This window comes from Notothenia rossii, assembly GCF_949606895.1.
Source record: "Notothenia rossii genome assembly, chromosome: 2".
Taxonomy (NCBI): domain Eukaryota; kingdom Metazoa; phylum Chordata; class Actinopteri; order Perciformes; family Nototheniidae; genus Notothenia; species Notothenia rossii.
Genome location: NC_136904.1, coordinates 84,873,600 through 84,896,443, shown reverse-complemented (window position 1 = coordinate 84,896,443; position 22,844 = coordinate 84,873,600). Strand labels below are relative to the sequence as shown.

At 42.5% G+C, this 22,844-nt stretch overlaps 1 protein-coding gene across 5 annotated transcripts in view; it reads left to right on the top strand.

Annotated features, from left to right (window-relative positions):
• The window catches only part of klf12b (Kruppel like factor 12b), a 40,964-nt gene that overhangs the window by 11,126 nt on the left and 6,994 nt on the right, over positions 1-22,844 (top strand). For 3 of the 5 annotated variants that reach the window (XM_079666391.1, XM_079666392.1, XM_079666393.1), the window contains exons 2-4: positions 4,163-4,245; positions 14,478-15,024; positions 18,159-18,294. In XM_079666391.1, the coding sequence (XP_079522517.1) occupies positions 4,163-4,245; positions 14,478-15,024; positions 18,159-18,294 (766 nt within the window). Of the gene's footprint in view, positions 1-4,162; positions 4,246-11,716; positions 12,198-12,844; positions 12,875-14,477; positions 15,025-18,158; positions 18,295-22,844 lie in introns of those variants that run through there. The other 2 variants (XM_079666394.1, XM_079666395.1) reach the window with 2 other exon arrangements.

Here is a 22,844-nt window from a genome sequence, read left to right as displayed (position 1 = left end):
GCTGGTGAGTTAGCAGTTATAGGCTGGTTATCAGGCCAATGTGTCACATCGGGGTGTCCAGGGGCACAGAAGAGGGAAGTGAGCCGCAGCAAAGAGGCCAGCGGCACAAAACACCGGCCAAACACAGGAAATGCTCATCTCACATCTTCAAAAGCTCTGTCCATTTTATGCATTTGCCCTCACAGCACTAGATACTGTAATTCGTTTCTGATTCTCAACATTTTGAAGTATTTCCTTGCAGTTTCCTTCTATAGCTTTCCTTTTTTTTCCTCTCTTCTTTTTGCTAGAGAACCGGGTGGGAGGGGGTCTGTTGGCATTCTTGCACCGTGTGCTTTGTGCTCGACCGGGCCTTGGCGGCGGTCCATATCCCCTCTCTACCCTCTCTCGCTTCTCTGCCTCCGCCTCCCCACTAAACACCCTTCCCCCCTCCTCAACCTCTTCAACTCCCCTTAGTTGTTTCCCTAACCGCTGCTCCTGCCAGCAACTATGTGCTCTTTAAGAGCCCCCACCCTCACTCACTTCTCTTGCTATCACCTTCCCTAACACTTCCTCATGTTTCTCCCATAATTCATTGCTCCCTTCACTTCCCCTCTTCCTTTTCCATCCTTCTTCCATCCCAGCCCGTGGCAGCAGGTCCAGCCTCTGTGACACAGATGCACCCAGTTGCTCTGGGCGCTCGACATGGGAACAAAGCATTGGAGGGGCCCGTCTGTTACTGTGTGTGTGTGTGTGTGTGTGTGTGTGTGTGTGTGTGTGTGTGTGTGTGTGTGTGTGTGTGTGTGTGTGTGTGTGTGTGTGTGTGTGTGTGTGTGTGTGTGTGTGTGTGTGTGTGTGTGTGTGTGTGTGTGTGTGTGTGTGTGTGTGTGTGTGTGTGTGTGTGTGTGTGTGTGTGTGTGTGTGTGTGTGTGTGTGTGTGTGTGTGTGTGTGTGTGTGTGTGTGTGTGTGTGTGTGTGTGTGTGTGTGTGTGTGCATAAGTGAGAGAGAGGGATGAGACAAAAAGCTGGGATGGTACACAGCCAGATACTAAATCTGATTTTATGAGTTTGTTCAAGCTTAACTTTCTCTTTTACATACATGTCTTTCTTGCTGTGTTATGCAGTATCTTTATTCACAGTCGCATATGCTGAGATAAAGTTAAACATGCTCTCACTGACTGGTATGTTTTACATGTTTTCCTTTGAGATATTTTGAGTTAATGTGGCACATGTGTTTGGACCCCTCATAACATGTGTGTGTCAGCGTGGATGATGTCACTCGGGTATGAGGTCAACATTTGTTTGAGAGAGCTTTGCCACGTCAATTGATCCATCTAGTCTATTCAGGGTTGGTTTGCCCAGGCTCTATCCTTCTCTAGATAGTTGCTATCGTCTCCATCAGCACAGCTACGGTAGCCATCTGGGAACTTGGAGATTGTGGACCTCGAGGTCATATATGTGGCGTGGAGTTTCAGTTCATACTTTCAAATGTATTTGCAGACACACAATAAGCACACACAGAAAAACGGAAAGAGCAGCAGACACTGACATTTGTATATTTCGAACATTTTTCCTGTTAGAACTAGCCCCAATTGTCACCTGCTCCCTTTACCTATATATTTTTTCATTATAGGGATTTTGGTGGGGATGGGAGGGCAGGCAGGAGAGAGAAATTAGATGCTTCAACACTCCACTGCCCTCCTCTCTCCATCCAACTCCCCCACACACCTGGGATGGCCATTTCATTTCAGAGTGCAGCAAATGGAAAGGTGATCTTAATCTACCCAGTTTCCCTCTAACCCCCTCCCTCTCTCCATTTCCCACACACAGAGGCTCCTGATGGACAGCACACTGCTGGTCGCCTAAGCCTGCCGACAGCAGAACATATTTAGTGATAGAGGTTACACATTGGTTTATTACCTCTTCATTTCAAACTAAATCTTTGTCCATATTGTTATCATTTTAATTTGAGACCATGAAATACGAACTGGCAGACATGTTCCTTTCATGGACACAATAGCAGTTGACACATGACTTTGGTTGAAGTGTTTCGACATGACCTGTTTGACATGCTGAGCCCCTCTGTGGGCTCATTACTCAGTGTTAGGTCTCTCTCTGCTGTTAGCTCTTTGGTCATTACAGTCACAAGCACATATATGCAATGGCCATTGATTTCCAATGAATGGCTTTCTGACGGCCAGTTCCTTAAGAAGGTGATCACACACCACTGGATTAAATGGACACCTTGGGAAAGGTTGTTGCTTTCAGAAATGAGCGATTCTGAATGTGCCGCTGCGTGCAACGTTAATGTGTTATGATTTAATTTGAAGGGAGTGTGCACATTAAGCAGAAACAACAAATAAGTTTGAATGAGGTAAACTTTTTGTGAGGCTCCAAAAGAACGTTGTGCCAAAGTGAAATTCACCCCGTGAGAAAAATATTGATTTTAACTGATAACTCCTTTTTGTAAAAACATTAAAAAAATTCTGAGAGGGAGAATTTTTTCTATGGCAGAATGATGGTCATCTTGAGGAAAACAAACCTCACTTTCTGCCTCCTCTCATTTCTTCTCCTCACCACATGGCTTGAGGCTGGACTGAAGCTGCAACTCCACCCGCCCCAGCTGTTACTATGGCAACACTATCTGGGCCTACCAAGACCTGGAGCCGAAGGACATCCTGGACAACAATACAATATCAGCACAGCCAGGGTACCTGAGGGACTTAGACCTGAGAGGAGAGATCTGGGGGGTTGCAGATTGAGAGAGTAAATCCTCCCTCTTTCTCTGCCTCCCTCGCACACAAACAGTCAGGATTAGCCTTTTGCTTGAGAATCGAGGTAGTGGAACAATATGTGATTTTAAATTGTTTTTTCATGCAATTAGGATTCAAGGCTTTTATTGTCATTTGTACATAGCTACAGTGTAGTTATGCCAATGAAAACCTTAGGTCAAAGGCTCTTCCAACAGTCCAATACAATAAAACGGATAAATAGTGCAAGTAAATAAAATAAAATAGAATATACTGTAATAGAAATAGTGCAGAATAGTCTATATAAAAGTAATTGGAATATTGATATATATAAGTTGCAAACAGATGAATGTTATGGATGTTTTTTCAAAAGTTCATGTGTGTCGTATGGCCTGTGGGATGTAACTGTCCGTTAGTCTGATGACAGTTTTATTAATAAAATCACAATTTTTTTTTAAATATTCTCTATCTTGCGTGGATGAAAAATCATGATAATTCACCAGGCCTCACGGATACTCAGATGAATAGTACAGTTTGATGGAAAAAGAGTAATTTGTGATTTTTTTTTTCCCGCACAAGAATGGTCATGGTGGCTGTGGTGCTGCTAGTTTCCAGGATTGGGCCACACATCCTGCTGCTGGTGCCAGCAGTGCAGAGTAATAGAGATGTTTAGAGACTATTTGCCTTGCTTACATTCCTCCATGCACTGCTGCTAAAATAATAAGAGAAAAGGTTACCTCAGGTCGGCCCCGACTGAGGGATACGGAACATGCATTGTTGTCATTGGCTCCAACCGAGTATCCCTCTTAAAGCCACAGCACGGAGCTGAGGAGACGGGCACTGCTCTCTCCTTTGCATAGGCACAGTGTTCAGAGGTTGCAGAGGGAAGGATGGATGTATAGATGTACCAATAAGTGTGTTTTGTGTGTGTTTGTATGTAAATGTAGTTCTCCAAAGAAATATATAATCCCTGGGGTTAACGTGTAACATTTTTATTTCCAAGTATCAATTATTGTTTTTTATATCAATGGTTAAGGAGAACATGTTGTGTGGCTGTGCTGTTGAGTAACTATATATCAAAGTAAATATTTGTAATCCACTGAAGTGTTAAGAGGATTTTAGTCAGCATTATAAATAGACAGCATTATAAAAGTGTTATTAGTCCTGCTGCAGCCCACCAGGCAATTTAATTTTTGTTTTTACAGAGAAGACTGAATCATGCTGTGCATTGACTGAGTTTACACAGTTTGTGAGCATGTTTTTCCCATCAGCTTCTGATGGATTTTGAAATATGAATTGTGTCTATTTAAAATGTGTTTTTCTCTCCGTGGGTGTGGGCACAACATCATAGATGTCCATGTGTGAATAACTGAGTGTGGGACCTGCTTAGTCATGCTAAAACACCCGTCTTACACCTCCTCTGTTTCCTTTTGCAGGCAGCCTAAGAAACAGGATGTTAATGCTTGACGGAATGCCTGCAGTGCGAGTCAAATCTGAGCCCCTGGACTCGGAACAAGGGGTAAGAGAGCAGTTGTTTTCCAGACAATTCCTTTTTTTTTTTTTTCTGCTTTCCTTTCCGTCTTTCCTCCTCCTGGCAATGGGTTCATAATTACTCCCAGGCCTAAGTGAGTGAGAGAGTGAGTGTGGGGGCTAAGAGGAGTGGTCGGAGAGCATGGTAGTAAGCAGGAAGAGGAGAAGAGGAGGAGAGCCACAGCTGGAGCAGGAATGCATGGGGGGGGGGGTTTCGGGGAGGTGACGGGGGCCAGCAGGGAGTCCGTGCTGGCTGGGGGTGATTGCACATATGTAGTCACTGCTCCGGGGAGGAGGGTCACATGGGAAAATCTAAATCGTATCCATCTCTGTGTGTTCCTGCTCCTAACGTCTCTCAATTTCCCCTCCCTTCCTTCTCACAAACACACATGATTAATTTATCTTGCTCACACAAACACAAGACAGATGCAACAAAATACTCTTTCTCGGCAAACACTTATCAAAGCTTTTTTCTACACTATCCCATGCATGCCTTTACTCTTTAATATTGTCACATCTGTGTCTATATCTTAATGTGCATTTATCACAGGGGGGAAGTTAAATGTCACCACAAAAATTCTGTGCGATGTGAATATGAACCAGAAATGTTAAGTCTATGAATTAATTTTCTTAAATATTCACAATTTTTATGTAATTTTCGAGTTTTATGTTCAAATGGATTTTGCTAATTGACAATGTTAGCACTAATGCATTCACCTCATGCAAGGTTTCAAGGGCCCACATACAGTACCAGTGCTCTCTCGTCCAACATACCTAGAAATAAAGTGGTCTTGTTATGGAGAAGCTGTTGCTAGGTTACAACGGGCTTTGTGTCGCTGCCACAGCTCTGTGTGCAGTGTGTGCAGGCCACTTAATATTTGTAATCATGATGAATTAGTGTTGTGATATTATTGATTTCCATTCATAACATATCAATAATTTCCTGCCTCCTAATATATCACCAAGAGCATTCGGTGGCAGAGGAGCAACATTTTTTCTTCTTCTGTTGAGACGAAACAGAGAGCATAATCCGATGATGGATGAGGGAAATACCAGCTGCTGATAGCCCATCAGGCTTCCTCAGTGGAGAATTGTTTGGCTGTGTAGGTGCTTTGTATTGATAAGAATCAGATCTGTCTCTCCACGTCTGAGGTTTTGACAAGAGGCAGCAGGTGGTCACATTCTGGGTGTCCCGCTCTCAGCTGTGGCTCAAGGGTTTGAGAGCCGTGCTCCCGAAATGCTACCTATTACCTGGGGTTTTGAAGTCTATCTCCATACGTGCAGTGATGTCAGTCACAGACAGGATGTGAGCAGTGCAGCCCACACAGCTTTGAAGTGCACCGAGATCCAATCTTCCCCTAACACTCTTTGCTTCCCTTTACTCCAGACTCACAGACAGACAGTTTAGGCTGCTGCAGAAATGTGGTCTTCATTTGGGTGGCGGGGGGCCAAGGGCTTGCTGGAAATGGTCTGCCTTGTTAGACAATTCGCCAGCAAGAGGCTGGAAAATCTGCCCCGCTAACCAGTATCCCCTAATAAAGACAATGGCATGAGGACAGAGGCAGGCGGGTCGAGCATATCTGTATGTGTGTGTCAGCGTGTGTGAGGATGTGTAGGTTTGAGTGTATGCATGTGTTTGTATCTGTCAGAATGAGAGAAGGGGGCGGCTACAGTTTTCCATTTGGGCAGGTTTAGATGTTCCTGAGAACCGAAATCAAATTTCAGTTTTTTGTAACACTATACTCTCTGTTGTTTTGACCTTTCCACATAAGTTCTCCTTTTTACACAGGAGCAACACAGGATTTGCCGAAGTTGAACAGGTTGTCATAAACTACTCCATCAAACAGAAAGGCTACAATCAAAGTGAGCCTAACACTTTTGAATAATGACAAAGCACATTCCTTTTATATGCGAATGCAAAGTTAAATTCAGTCCTCTCGAGTGCTTTGCCACTTATTATTGGTTGGGTATTAGGGCTGTCACTTTTTCAAAGAAAGAATCAAACTAACATAACATTTGTTCAAAATTAATTGAACACAGCCTGTGTTGCTCAAAATAAACTACAATAGAGAATTGATGTTTCGATGTGTCTCCACTGCTTCATTGGAGTGACAAGCTAACATTACAGTAAAGTAGTTGCATTTTCAGGAGCAAACAGCCTTACTCCTAGTCTTCATTTTTCCATCAATGCTATCAGATGGTGACTAAATTGTGGCTATAGGCTAACGCTCCATAACATTGTGATGGCTAAGAGGCGGGACATATCTAAGCGGTTGACCAATCACAACAGAGCTGAACAGCTAACCAATCAGAGCAGACTGGGGTGTGCTGTAGCAGTAGGAGAAAAATAAAGGCCTTTTTGAACATTAAAGCAGGAAAACATGCCTCAGTAGAGGCACAAAATAAACATTTGAACCTGACAATAAGAATATAACGTCCTTTAACCTTCAGTAACAACTGCATCACACGCTTGATGTCTTATACTAAATTATTCTCAATCAAGTAGGACTAGGTGCCAATAATAACAACTGCAAGACACTGTTGGGTTATTCTATAATGTGTTTTTGCACCTCTCAGCTAACAGTCTGTTATTTGTAGCTGACTGTTTGCTGCATTACAATAGTATGCCACTCATGATGACATTTCTGTGTGCCTTATTACCAGTCGTGACAGCAAGAAGATATTGCTTTGACTTGTATATGTGTCATCATGCAAACTGTTGTCCTGAGACCTTTTCTGTTGCAAGAAGTATCACAGAAGCAGTTTTCAGTTATTTTTCTATCAGTGGACAGATTTTTCTCACCACTATAGCGTTAAAACCATGCAAGATGCTGTCACAAAAATGTAAACAGAATAGCTTCAAACATGGCTTAGCCAATCACATTTTAGAATTGTAACAACATATCTCTTTTGTAAATCATAAAATAGTACTAAACAGCATTCAGACTCCACTTGTGATTGGCACAAATATATCTTTTTCAGTTCCTCTCTTTCCTGTTATAGGGAGAACTGGCAATCCTGCAGAAATTTAAAGCCAACTACACACTCTAAGAGCACTTAGTACGAAAGACAAGATTTCTACACTGAGATCAGCCTCAATAGATGTAATGACTTCAAAGCCTTGAGGCAGTTTAGCTCCAGGCGGTCCGTGACACTCACATCCTATAGGAGCATGCAAACACAGAGAGACCCGTGCTAAAGCAGCTGGATGATGGCCTGAGGGTCTGTCAAGAAAGGCTACATGTTGAGTTGATGCGGGAGTTGATGCATGAGATGTAGAGCCACATTTGACATCACAACATGCATTTTATTTTTAATTAAGTGATATATCTTTTGAAATATTTCTCCTTCATACCTTTGAAAGGAGGTAGCAATAAATATCAAATGAGCAATTAGATAGATATATTTTTTTGCTCATAAAGGAATAGACTAAACCATCCTTTTACTGTTATATTTTATGTTTACAAACCATTGATCAGAGGATTTTGTAGGGGGACATAGAGTATAAAATGTAATTAATGCAAATAAACTACTTCTACTAATAATCATAATTATCATCAATTCAATAATATAAATACTACATTACATTATTATAATATAGTTGTAATATAGTCAAGACAAAACATGCTTATTACATGCTCAAAAACTGATATTTCTTAAATCTGTATTCAAATGTAGTTCCCTCTGTCAGCGATGTATCAACAACTACATACACATTTCTATCAGTATTTCTCTGTGTTGTGGTTGACATGATGATGACTGTTAGGAGTTAAGGGGAGAGGCTGAGCATCACCATGACATGTGCAAATTGACATACAAATGAATAAAAGGGGAAAAAAATGCTCCATGTTTTTTAGGCTGTAAACTTTAACTGTTATGTAAGCCAACTAGACAGACAGTTTATCACTCTTCCTCCTGTACATTAGCAGATTAAAGGCATAAAATACTTGAATGAATGGTAAATAAAGAATGCTGGAAATAACTGCATCTCCATTAGCCTATATGCTATGCAGAGACTGCCTTCTTCATGTCGTGAATTGCAGCTGATGTTTTAATATGGCAATTGGCAATTTGACTTATACAACATTCGCAAGTTGCACATTTGACTCATACAATAACCCACCTTCGAGTTATGCTCTAATTTCTTCATGTTTAGTTTTTTTCCCCTCTTGCTTGCGCCGGACTGAAACTGTCTTTTCACCTGCACTAGTGGCCCTATCAAAGGCGTGATTGGTCAGATGTCGATTCATTGCAACGGTGTCGGGTTACAGACGTGCTCCCCTTGTCACCTCTCTCTCACTCTCGCGGGGGGGTGCGCGGAGAACTGAGCGGAGAATTGCGCACAGGAGCTGAGGCCCTCTGGGCGGGGCCCCCTGCGCAAGGCGGGGCCCCATGCAGCCTGCGTGATTGGCCTGTAGGGAGGGGCGGCCCTGCTCACGAACATTAATAAACATCTTATCCAAGTTTCACACTGGAGTTAATTAGCTTTGTTCAGTTGTGATACTTAAGACGGTTTAAATTCTCATGGTATGTAAAACAAATAGCATTGTGGGTGGTATGTACTGTGAACTCTAACCTTGACACGGCTGACCCTGAGCTGAACCCTAAATGTCCAAATGTCATCCGAGGGCATATTTTATGGGGTAGGGTTTGTTTTCCAACTGAGGAGGAGTTACAAAGGGAGAAGCACTTTTTGATTCATGGGGTCGAAACATTTCCTTTAGGCCAAAAACGAGTATACAAGTCTGGAGTAAAAATAGCAGGCTACTACATAAAATAACACACTCACACACACCACACAGAAAGGTTCGTAACTCACCACAGATCCACTCTCAGCCAGCATTACATAAGCGGAAAGAAATGTGAGTCTCAAAAAACAAAAGTGTGGATGAAAATCCATGGAACATTTTTCATATCTGCTATGTGGTTTCAAGTTGTTCCCTTTAGTTAATAAGCTTTTCCTGTATGATTAGTAAAAAGTCCTGGATGTACTTGCTGCCTGATGGCCTAAGCTGTGACTCAGCCTCTGAAAGGCTCCAGTGTGAGGATCAACACCACACTCTCTAGGACCCGTCCCAAATAAAATAGTGAGTCTAGATCTGCACAAGCACATCTTAAATGGTTCATTCTGACAACAACCATTATGATATGAAAGAGTTTGGAAAAACACAACTAGTAGCATAGTGTTGTCTTTCTACTGTCTATGTTTTTCATTATCTTTTCCAAGTAAACAGTTTCCTGAAACTTGTGCAGACAGATGGGGCGGTTGTGTTTCAGTCTGCTTGGTGTTAGGTGAAAGATGTGCTGAGGGATACTCTGAGCCACCAGCGTTGGCCTTAGGAGGCCCATCAGTGAGAGACAGGGAGACGGTCAGGAAATTGAGCCCATATGATGTTTTTCCACCGTCACAAAGGAGATTTAGGAGAGATATAAGGGGAGCCAAGAGAGCTGATTTTTCTGTGGGAGTGATGGAAAACAGGAGGAACAGAAAGAGATGGAGAGGGAGGGAGAGAGATAGAGAAACCCACGCCAAGAGAATAGAAAGACAGAAAGTAGACGATGAGCGGAGGCGAGTGTGAGAGACACTACTCCTCCTGCGTTTCATCTGTGAGTGACATCATGCTAACCAAGAAGGAGTTGAATGCTTGAATGAACATGAGGATATTAATTGCTCTTTTCTCAATAAAAGTCACTTCACATACCTTTCTAACATATCACTAGCAGGCAGCATTATGGTTTCTGAAGCTCAATACTTGTACAAAATAATTATCATTCAAGTGAATTCATTAACATATCACTTTCTGGCCTGACTTACTAAAGAGAGAATTGTTACAACAGTAGTAATATGGGTAACACTTTTATATTAAGGTACACAAATTAACCATCAACTAGTTGTTCATTAACATGCATATTAGCAGTATATTGGCTCTTTATTATTCATTATAAAACATTTATTAATGCCTTATTCTACATGACCATATTCTACAAGTAATAAGCCATTAGTTGAGAGTTTTTCCTCAATAACCCTCTAATTAGTGCTTATTTGTTGCAAGTTAGGAAGTTGTTGTAAATCACTTTTGGTCTTAATATGCTCTGCTCAATATGGGCCTAATAAGGCAGTAGTACCACAAGAATTGTAATTCTCCCATAATAACACTTAACAAATATGATCTATTCTTATGTAACAAGATTAAACTATAAGTGTTAATTGTGTCTAAATAACTCAAAATTAGTTATTTATATCTAAGAAAATGTTCCCTATTTGTGTGGTACTACTGCCTTATTAGGCCCATATTGAGCAGAGCATATTAAGACCAAAACTCATGTACAACAACTTCCTTACTTGCAACAAATAAGCCCTAATTAGAGGGTTATTGAGGAAAAACTCTCAACTAATGGCCTAGTACTGGGAGAATATGGTCATGTAGAATATATATATATATATATATATATATATACTGCTAATATGCATTTTAATTAACAAATAGTTGATGGTGAATTTGTGTACCTTAATATAAAGTGTTACCGTAGGGCTCAACGCTAACTTTGAAAAGTGGTTGCCAGGCTGGCAACAGGGCATCAGCTTTTGGTTGCCAAAACTGAAAATACGGTTGCCATTTTTAGTCACCTTATATTTTAAATAATTAAGATACTATACAGTTATACATCAACTTAATAATGAACATGTGACACAAAATAATGTTCAAATGCTTTAACATAAGTAATTAACACAATTATTTGAAACTTAAGTGGTAGTAAACTTGTCCACCCTCAATTGCTGGTATACAAAATACCAGAAGTGCAGCTGTTGTCATGTTCTTCACAGATCCCTCACAAATGAATTGAGCAAGGCACTAGTTTCTTGGTCATCCGTTGTCTCCCTTTCAAATTTGGGTTTTCTTGACCTTTGTGCTGATCCCCACCATAGATCCATTGGCCCTTCAGCATTGAAGTCTTGGATTGGCCAGACTAATACATTTCAAATGTTAAAAAAATGAAAACCATTCACAGCTAAGAATTAGATATTAATTATTAATGCTGTAAATTGCCTTTAATATTTCTAACTATATTTAACATTTGTTACCTTTTTATAGAAGTGATTATCATTGTATGCCAATATTTTCCTATGGTAAAGTTTCTTTTTGCACTTTTATTTTGCTAGTAATAAGATCGGGACTCTTATTTTGAAGGAACTTTTACCGGAAGTGAATGGAGAACATTTCTCTTTGCTTATTGTTCGGGTTTATCTTGCGCTTTATCAGTTGAATCACTTTGAACATTCGTTTGAGATGTTGACGGGCTGGCCGAACTTTTTACCCCACAGTCAAACAACTTAATTTGCTTCGCCATTTTTTGTAAAACAAACACACGTGCACATGGGCGCGGGAAGGGGGGTGCTGAGGGCGCTGCAGCACCCCCTAGCGGCAGGCAGGGGGTGCGGAGCTCCCCTGTCTGAATTATTATTTGACGGTTATTGCTGCTCCCGCTGTGCATAATCTGTGTAATATGTAGCCAATAAATTCCACATTGTTGGTAAAATAATATTTTGGCCTGCCCCGAATGTTTTTTCTGTAGCCCCGGACAATTCTACCTCAATAATATAATACATTAACCGTGCTTTACGTGAACCTCATCAAGACACTAGAAAGGACGGCAGGACTGTAATTTCCCGTGTTCAGTGAATGCAACAGAGGCAAGACACCAGACCAATCAGAGAGTTGCATGGAAATAAAAGTGTGCTTGTGTCATTCAAGCTCGCGGCTCTGTGTGTGTGCGGAAATAGCGCATTTAGTGTGTGTGAGAAAGGGGGAGAGAGAGAGGGACCGGTGCCAGCAGCAGGGACCGTGTTGTTAGCATCTGGTTAGCTAGCTGCACTAACGGACATACGGAGCTGTTTGTTCCACAACAAGCTGGAGGAGAGCTCTCCTCTCAGAGGCTCAGGTGAGCTAAAGGACTCTCTGAGTGTTTAGATAGTTAACTTTAGTCTAAGTTATCTCAGTGGGTCTCAAACGGTTTGGTTAAAAATTATTCAAAAGATTATTTCCGCGGCACACCTTCATATGATCATTATAGTTATAAAAAAAATAAGAGAATAAAGGAAAAACAGTTATAAAATACTATATGGCAGTAAAACAAGAATACAGTTTGAAAGGGGAGTGATTTGTAAAATATCCATAAAGAAAAAGAACATCTGCTTACAGTTGTGTTTCATCTGGGTGTTGAGAGATGTATCCATAGATCTCTTAATGTTGCTCTCAAAGTGCACCAGATTGATGCTTTTAACTTCAATATTTAAAAAATATCTTCCCGGGGGAGCATCCCCCCGGACCCCCCTAGAGGAGGTGAGGTCCGCTCCCCACTCGTAAAAAATAGCACTTTACCCCTGCCTATATGCCGTGAGCTGATTATCGAGCCTTCATTGTAACAGTCGCGGGTTTACTGTGTGTTTGCGTGTGGGGAGTTTTTTTGTGCGTGCTCTATAGTGCCCGTAATAGTGTTCACTGGAGTCCAGCACCTCAGCACCCCCACTCAAAATACCTTCCCGCGCCTCTGACGTGCATCGCTTTCTGGCTCCATAACCACACCAATGCACGTGCAACTTAAAGAGCATCTTGCAGGTTTTTTTTCTTTCTACATTTATGCTTAAACTTGCTTGAAAATTACAATTCAAAAAAGTGAATGTAGGATTTGATATATTTTACGAGACATAAGGGCAGGAATTCAGAGGGAAAGGAGCCATTTTGAGCTCTGTTCTTAAACATCTCCGCTCTGAACACGGGTATAGTTAGTAGTTGCGTTGAGTTAAGCGGTTGTGTTTTAGTGAGCTGTTATTTTTCGGTAGTTTTACATTGTATTTCACCATTTGTAATCATGGTGCAGTATTGTGTTTGTGCAGGTTGCACAAATACCATCCTGTCAGGACATTGAGTCCACAGTTTCCCTCACGGGAAAAGGACCGGAGCGAGCTTTTGTTCCTGGGTGCGTTGTGCATCCACCTCCCTGCAGCACATACTCTCCACAGCTTTATCAGGAAACCATATTACATCTCTCTCCCCCCCCCGACTACACACCCGCTTTCCATCAAGCCATTTACAACGGCATATCAACGGAGGCTCCACAACCTTTCTCCGCCTGATCGTCAAGTATCAGCCGTATCTCGCGTCTCCCCTCCGGTACACAGCACCGTAGTGTGGAGTTGCATTAGGTAACGCGAGATACGGCTGGTACTTGCGCATTAGTTTCTGTTATGGATCAGTATCAACAGTCCTGCCAGTAACGTTACTATATTATCAATGCTACTTTAGTTATAGCCTGATATATGATAGCTAACTTCACAATGTTGTGATGTGACGTTAGCTAACATGCTGTAGCTAACGCCGGTCACTCACCAAGATAGCTGCCCAGTTCTCCACTGGTTCTTCTCACACCACAGCTCAATTTCTTTCCGATGGCCGTTATTTCTTCTAATCCTTGGCTGCTCCTGGTCTCTTGGATGCCTAGCAGGCTCATAATTATAAGGTTGTGGTCCGTCATATGCATTCGAATATTCATGTTCAACTTCTTCTGTGTCGAAACTAGCATTGGGATCCATGTTTATTAATACGTTACACCGGCCGCTCCCCCCTTGTTTCCCCCATGTTACGTCACACGCGGGAGGTCACGTGCAGAGGCTTTTTTATGCGGAAGTGAAAATGTCTTAGAAAAACGATGCCAGATGTCACTGTAGTGTATATTTCTGTATATTTTTTAGAAAATCTAGTGTATTCATCATTTTCCTACACATTTATTCAGAGGTGTCTTTAACCTGGAAGTTGCTCTTTAAGTATCAGGTTCCGACTGGTCACAACAATAATTAAATATCACTCTTAATACAACAAATAATTAACATTTATCTATTTTGGGGTGCACATGTTGCTGTTTGCTGTTCTTATTTCTTTATGTTAAAAACTGGTTGCCATTGATGGCAACCAAAGGTCAAGAAGTGGTTGACATTCCTTTGAATGGTTGCCAATGGCAACCTGGCAACCGTTACTGTCGAGCCCTGCACTGCCGTAATATGAAATGTTATGCCATGAATTCATTGATTGTAGACAGCTAGTGTTACTTATGTATTCATACCCTGTGGTGTGAAGCAGTCTAGTGCACTTTCAAGGCATTCAAATGACAAAAATTAATGATTGGGGAAAAAATCTAACATTAATCTCTTTTTTACTCCCACAGTCACCTAAAGTGCGCCCTTACTCTGTGATGGACGGTGTCCCCTTCTTCCTCAGCAGAGTTAAACCTGAACCTCCAGAAGACCTGCTCGCTCATGACCTGCACTTCCACACACAGACCGAGCCTGTCGACCTGTCGATCAACAAACCCCGCCCCTCCTCTCTATCCACCACCCCTAGCACCACCTCATCATCTTCCCCTCTCAGATACGCTTTCTCCCCGTCTTCTTTATCGTCGTCATCCTCCTCCTCCTCCTCGTCTCCATCGGTGATCACCTCAGCCTCGTCGCTGCTCACGCCGGGCCCTCTGGTCGCCCCCGGCAGCGGGGTCAGAGGTCAGCCGTATTTGCACATCCTGCACTCTGTGCCGCCGCCTCCATCCAGCCCTCTGAGCCTGCAGGGAGCAGGGAAGCTGGTCAGCCATGTTCACCGCATCCCTGTTGTGGTGCAGTCGCTGCCCCTCATGTACACCACTGCCATTCGATCGCCCTCCAGACTCAACAACGCCATCATGCTACCTCTGCTGGAGGAGGTGAAGAGACAGGGCAAAGGTGAGATCATGAATTTTCATCAGACGCACTTCGAAAAGCTATAACTTCCAGCTACTTCTCAGCACTGATAGTCGAGCACTGTGAAGGAAATTATGATGCATTGTGAATCAGAATGCATGCTTTGTGCCTTCTGTATTATATTGATTTAAATTGCAACTTAACCTGTCTGACCTTTCTCGAAGTTTTATAGACAGTTTCTCCACTTAGTGAGGAAGTTTAATTTGAAGACAAGAAAAGAATCATCTATTTGAAAACTGTTGATTATTTTTCACTTATCAGCTTTCAACCATCACAATACACCTCAATTAGTTTCCTGCGCAGGGGGTAACTAACAGCCTCCACAAATTAATTGAACACCCTCAAGACATGAATATTTGGAAACCTTTTCATAAATGGAATAAAACATGATCCATGCCTGATCACATTGGGATGCCTTGACAAAAACAAGGGATGACAAAGGCAGGTAAGGCTGGCATGAGGCAATGAAGAATGAAATACCTATGCTTTTAGTCTTGATATATCCCAATGACAAGCTGTTTATGCTGGTATATTTGTCTGTCCAGATGTCCTCCTGTCTAATGTCAACAGTGGACATGCCTGTGTGAAAGGAGAGTGCGTTTGCTTTCTTTTAGAAGTGGCGTCTCAGGTAATAATGTTCCCTTCTTAAAGTGAAGATGAGGTTAACAGCTTGAAAGGCTCTCCCATCTTGGCTGTCTTTAAAAGCTTCTGGTTCAGGTCCACACCAGTTGTTTACTTTCTTTCTATGGAGAAGCAAACATCCGGGACAGTTTCAGTATTAGACGTCTCTGGCCTGGGCTAGACTGTGTTATTGGTTTTCTCTCGGGGTGTGGTATTACTGCCAACCACTGGGAGTGAGCCTACAGAAGGTGTTTCTGTCCAACCCTAAGCCGTACACAGGCCAACTGTTGGTCGTAAAAAGAGGTTGCTTCTTGACATTCCCTGCAGGATAGACGGACAAACTTAGACTTTTAAGCTCACACCGGTGCATGTACCGTACACGAACAAGCAAACATGTGTAATTAGATTATGTAGTCAGAAAGACACTTGTCGGATGGGTGTGGTGGTCCCCTTAGAGATGGGCGTTTTACTGTATGTCGGCTCCCTGGGAGAGAAGAGGAAAGAAGGACGGACAGGAAAAACAAGGCTTGCATAAGAGGGTGTGGATGGATATTGAAGATGGGTGGCACTTACACAAACACATGCACGCACACATGTACACAGTCCAACAACAGCTCTACCAGGCAGTGAAAGCACAAAGCATGAAGGAAATGGGGTGAACGAGTGTGACTGTTGGGTGTGGTGGATACAGTCACTTTTAATCACATCGCAACCAGAAGACAAACAGAACATCCAGCTATTTCTGGCATCTCATGTGACTTAAGGAGACATAGGATTTCACAATCAAATTCAAATGAAAATATACAAACGAAGTGTTACAATTCATTATATTGTTGTTTGAATTTAAGTCGATTTTTCTGTTTCCATTTTATATGAACGTTTTCCTTTTCAGGTGTCTCTATTGTTTTAGTGGTAGAGTCTTTATCTAAAGCCCACTCCCCTCAAATAGGAAGTTAATGTGAGGGTCAACAGCCCAGATTTACCTTGTTTGACTTGGTTTAAACTGAACAATCATGTGCAGTGATGCAAGTCACAGTCATACTGAAGCGTTCAACACAGATACAAAACACTTTCATGCACTCACATATACACACAACTACCACTCACCCACACGCGCACACACACACGCGCGCGCACACACACACACACACACACACACACACACACACACACACACACACACACACACACACACACACACACACACACACACACACACACACACACACACACACACACACACACACACACACACACACACACACAGGTTGGCCATCCTCTATAAGAGAGGGCGGGTACCCTTCCTTTCACTGCTGTCTCCCTGTCTCCGGCAGGAGGTTGCCATGGAAACAGGGCTTGACTGGAAACAACAGGAGAGAAAGAAAGAAATCCGGTGCTCTGCCCACCTCTCCACTACTCCTCCTTTTGTGTCCCTCGCTCAAAATACCCCTTTCTAACACACGGAGCATTTCTAGTTAATTACAGGTTTTCCATAGGGTAGGCGAGCTGGTGACCACTCTGCATGTCTTAGTCTACGACAACAGTTTGGAAACCTTTAAAGCAAAGGCTCCAGCAGAGTTACAGCATTAACCCCTCCCCCAGTAATAACACCATGTCTGCTCCCAACTCTAGACCCTTATTATGGGCCATTATGACCACAGTCTCGGCTGAGAGGGCAGAGGAGGTGGAAGTCCTAATAGCTTTTATAAAAGCATCAGGCGTACAGTAACAGGGGATGTCACAGATTTCAGCTGAAAGCGAATCACAATATGTATATTTGGTTTTGGTGATGAATACATCAGAACCATGAAGAGTTATTCAATATTTAACATAATAGACTATTACCAAGTTGTGTATTCCTCTGTATTTTTCAAAATGAACATGTTAAAATGTTAAATCCAGGGGATATTCAGCCATTTTTTATTTGACAGGTAGTCTGTGACAGATTTATATATTTTTTGACATTCATCTCTTGAGCTACCCAGAATGTACGCAGCCTGTGTCCATGGAGACCGAGAGGACCGAACGGCTGCAGGCTCTGGCAATATATCCAATGAGTTGTCCAGGGGAGAAGTTGTCACAACTTGTGGAGTAGATGTTAGTTTGTCATGCAGCTCAAGGGACAAGAGACCCCTGCGCTCACTGGCTCAGAGGCTCAGAAGTGTTGATGGTGCATGTTTTTCTTCTTGGTTACTGTGCAAAAGAGAATAATCTAAGAAGGGAGGAAGCTAGTTTGCTAACTACCAGGAGGAGAACAAGCAGTTAATGGGTGGATTTAGACTTTTGTGTTGTCTTCAGGCCTTTTATGTGAAAGTTTGTCATTATCTTGAATATGATTCCCTGTCAGTTGCACCAGCAGGGGAACAGAGAGCAGACACAGTGCATACACACATACTTTAAACTTGGGCATTCTGTATTCACACTCACACATACATGCACACATTCAAACAACAACTGTCCCCACTGACTCCTGTATCTGTGTCCTGTCCTCACAGCACATACAGACCACAACGGCCGGTCGCCAAGGCAGATCAAGAGCGACAGTGACGACGACGACCTGCCAAACGTGACCTTGGACAGTGTTAATGAGACCGGCTCCACTGCGCTGTCTATAGCCCGCGCCGTACAAGAGTGAGTATCATGATCTGTACACCTGTGTGTGGGAATGTTGAGTCTCTACACTGACTTTTTCTCTTCTACTGACCCTAACAACTCTAAAAAAAAAATCCTCTTTCTGTCTTGAGCAGTTATTTCTGTTCTATGTTGTCACAGGATGATGTTTGGGAAGTGTGGTCTTGATCCAAACACGCTTCACTGTTGGCAGCCGTACAGTTTGGTGTTATAGGAGTTTCAATTTGGTCTGCTGTTAAAGTATTCTTAGTGTTGGAGAAAGTTTTTCATTTACTAAGACTAACTTTCCTTCGAAGTTATTTAATAAGATAAGTGCTTCTTGAAATTGCTCATCAATTATATAGGATAAACCCACCCCAAAGGGAGTACATCTCACTGCTCATATTTTAATAGTTATTAAATGTATTTTTAAAAACACTTTCAAGTTTATCGAGCTGTTTTGTTTCTAAAATATTAACAACAGGTCTAATTTAAAGAAATTATGACCTTTTTAAGAAGGATTTTAAAATACACGTAACAGCATACACGTTTTCGACAGTTTGTATAAACCCTACACATTTTAAAAGTACAATGAACATAAAGTACAAATAATCAGAGCTCTGGCATTACGGAGTTCACAGTACAGAGGTTTCAAATATTTCCCCTGACAGTGCTCATTTTCAGTCCCCTTGTATGATAGCATCATTTATACATTCGCCCAGTATAAAACCCAGCATTGTGCATTTCTGAGTGCTTTTATGGCCGCCCTTCCACATTTGGATGTATCTGCGTGGGAGTGCATCTATATGCCTGTATGCATAAGGCTCAGATATACTTTAAGCCCAGACATCACAACTCCTGCGGTGCCAGTCCATCTGTGTTGACTGTAAAGTCTTGCCTCTCCAGTGGATGACAGCTCACAGAATCCTGATCAGAAACAGGAAATAAGACACAGAAAAACACTTGGCTCGGCCTTGCCCTCCTCCCCTTCTGCCCATAAACTCAGAACAGTCATATCCAGCAGCCTGGCCAGACTCAAGCTAATGCCCATTGGACTTTTTATTTAGACTAACTGTAAGGAAACTATTCAGAGACTCCTGTGGAAATCCTGCTAATGATGTAGCAACATTTACAAGGCTGAGGCTGACGGCTGTGTTTTTTGGATGTAGCATTCCAGCTTATGGGGTTGACATTGTAACAAGACATTGTGTTGTTTACAGAGCAGTGCTGGCTTTGTGAACATCATGAAACTAAATGAGTAATTGTGGTGGCACTGTGCAACACATTGTGGTGAAGATTCGTTCTCTGGCTGTGTTCGTTCAGTGGTACAAGTCGAGGTTGCCATGTTTCAGGGAGGACACACACACACACACACACACACACACACACACACACGCACACGCACACGCACACGCACACACACACAGGTTTCAATGCAGGTTATTGAAAGGGACAGGCATGCCCCTGAGTGCCACACGTGGGCACCGGGTGGTCAGAGAAGAACAGAGGTTGGCAGGACCCATGTTTCACTGCCCAAGCTTTCACTATGGAGAGAAATCACCAGCCAGGCTTAGCAATGCCCTGCCAGGGCCTGCCCACACACTCACTTCTCTCTTTTGCAAAGTGCGGACTGTGCTGTGTAGAAAAAGTACGTACGCACGTCCGTAACTATTAATCCTCCGGTATATGTGTTTTTGTACTGTATGCACGCACGTGTTTCTGCACAGTGGACAGAACAGCTGGTTCCAGAAGGAGGTCAGCCATTGTCAACAGGAACACAGACTTGCATGTTTGTCTGGGAAAAACAAAGCAGTCTGTAGTCTTCTTCAGTTACACGCTTCCATAGAGGAAGAATGTGCATTCTGTATTGACACACATATGCACTTTATGGATATCTGCAGTGCAACAGAATCACTTCTTTGAAACATATCAGTCCATTTTCCTGCTGTATTGAAAAAAAGGTTAAATCCCAAGGAGGAAAGATTTGCTTTATATAATTGAGTATCCACATTTACACAAGCAGTCAGCCAGAGAGCATCTGAGTAGAGAAGTGTTAGGGCGGAGGATGGGAGTGCCTAAAGCCTCCAATCCAGGTATCCATATATAAATAAATGAGTGAAAGGAGAGAGTGAGGGAGAGGGAGAGTGTGTGTGTCATGTGCTTCTTGGGCAGCCTCCTCCATATTCATGTGTTTCCCTGGGGACGGGTGGATAGGCTATTGTGGGAGAGCACGAGTGAAAGACAGGAAGACAGGAGAGTGTGTGTGTGTGTGTGTGTGTGTGTGTGTGTGTGTGTGTGTGTGTGTGTGTGTGTGTGTGTGTGTGTGTGTGTGTGTGTGTGTGTGTGTGTGTGTGTGTGTGTGTGTGTGTGTGTGTGTGTGTGTGTGTGTGTGTGTGTGTGTGTGTGTGTGTGTGTGTGTGTGTGTGTGTGTGTGTGTGTGTGTGTGTGTGGTTTTAGGGGCTTGTGTTGGAAGGGTTTGCTCTGCTGAAGTCTGGCTTGTCCCCAAGGACCCAGAGGCCAAGGACCCAGAGGCCATGGAGCAGAGCAGGTGGAGGAAGGGGGGGGGGGATAGGCTAGGGGTAGTGTCCTCGGACAGGTACAGGAATGCCCAGTGGGCAGTCTTCCAGTTCGACACACACACACATACATACCCACTCACACTTCCTTTCCTGTTTCCTCGATACGTCCACTTTGACTCTAGGTCCGTTTAAAGACCACGTCGCACCGTTGCTGTGTTTACACGGTCTGTTGTTTTGACCCCGTTTCCTATGAGGAGTTGAACAAATATGTATTGTGTTGTGCATTGTGGGAAACCCCTGCTGCAGGTGACACGCAGTCCCTCTCTCGTTTTCACTCGTTGAGAGCAGCGGATGAAGACGTGGAGAGAAAAAAAAGGGGAAACAAAGGGGCGAAAACAGAGGTCAGCTCTGTCTGAAATCGTTCTCAGCTGTACTTCCTATTTCTCGCGGCTGCTTTGGGACACACAAACAGACACATTCACACAGCCGTGGTGCCGCTGTGACACAGAGTTCAAGGCAGGGTGAGTCTGCCGCTGGGCTCACATGAGGAAATACAACGAATCGATTCTCACAAAACCGTTACAAGACATATTGCCTAAGTTGAGTCAGTAAAAACATAAATACGTATTGTTTATTCGTATAAATAGGACTACACATTACTCAGAAACGTTCTTGTTTCCTAAAGATTTCCCCCCCTTTTTGTTTCCTAAATTAGGACATTTACTCAGCCCATCCCAAAATCAAACTACAACCTATAATCCTTCAGGTTATAATAACGATACTTTCACCTTTCAATGTGAACGAGTGCATCTCTATTGGCTGATATGTTTTAAATGCACCAGTTCATCAATTATGAGCAAGTTGATCTTTTACATTTGGATTAACACACTTATATAAATGTCAACTTAACGCTAACAGTAGCATCTTTTAGAAATGAAGCATGACAGACCAGTTGTGGCGCAACTTTCTCAACGCGAAGAGAAGCATGAACATCCATAAACTGCAGTTAAAAACTTTTTTTTCTCCAAAACATTGAATATCTTTTATTTGACGCTCGCTTTAGGGCTTCAGCAAACATTGTTTTCATTGTTGATTTATTAGCCAGATATCTTATGAATTATTTGCAGCCTTGTATGTAAAGATAATGCTGAATAATGCCATACCAGTTTCCCCAAAATGTTGTTTGACTTCTAATTGAAAACCCAGGTTTGCAGTTTGGAGTGATACAATGCCTTTGTGGCTCAGAAGGAAATATTATTGATTATTTATTTGTATTATTGCTTTCATTTTCACTCATGTAATTCAGGTACCTTTCAGTTGTGAGGAAGTTTCATTTCATAAAGGTGGATTTGGAAGTATAACCTTGGTTTTGTTGATAATGTCTCTGGGAAAATTCTATTAATACCCAAAATGAATTAAACAAGAATTCTTTCACCAAGCTCTGCAAATGGAGCAGTGATGACAACATCATTATCACCAGAAGAGGATAAACAGTTGTTGCATGTTAAATCAATTAGTTAGTGATGAATAATAAGTCTTTGTTTTTAGAACCTGTTGTACTCGGATCGCAATCATTTACATCATAATCATGGAGTTACGTGATGGATGAAGTCAGAATTTAAACATCCGCCTCATCTGCTAGATGTCTGAGTATAGAGTTTCCTCTATAAAGCCTGTCTCCACACACACACACACACACACACACACACACACACACACACACACACACACACACACACACACACACAGGCCAACAGTACCTTAGATTATAAATGCGTGTCTCCATTTCTCTGTTAGATTAGTGCAGTGGTTCTCAAAGTGGGGGGCCCCCCTGGGTGGCGCAGAGGCATGCCAGGGGGGCGCGAGAGACCAGGAGGAAAAATGGTTGTAACAAAAAAAAAAGAAAAAAGAAAAAATCATAAATTGAAAGATTATGGATTCGAAAATAATATGATGCAGTACAGTACTATTACATCTGGGTCTCTGTGTTTCATTAAAGCTCAGCTGTGTGTGTGTGTGTGTGTGTGTGTGTGTGTGTGTGTGTGTGTGTGT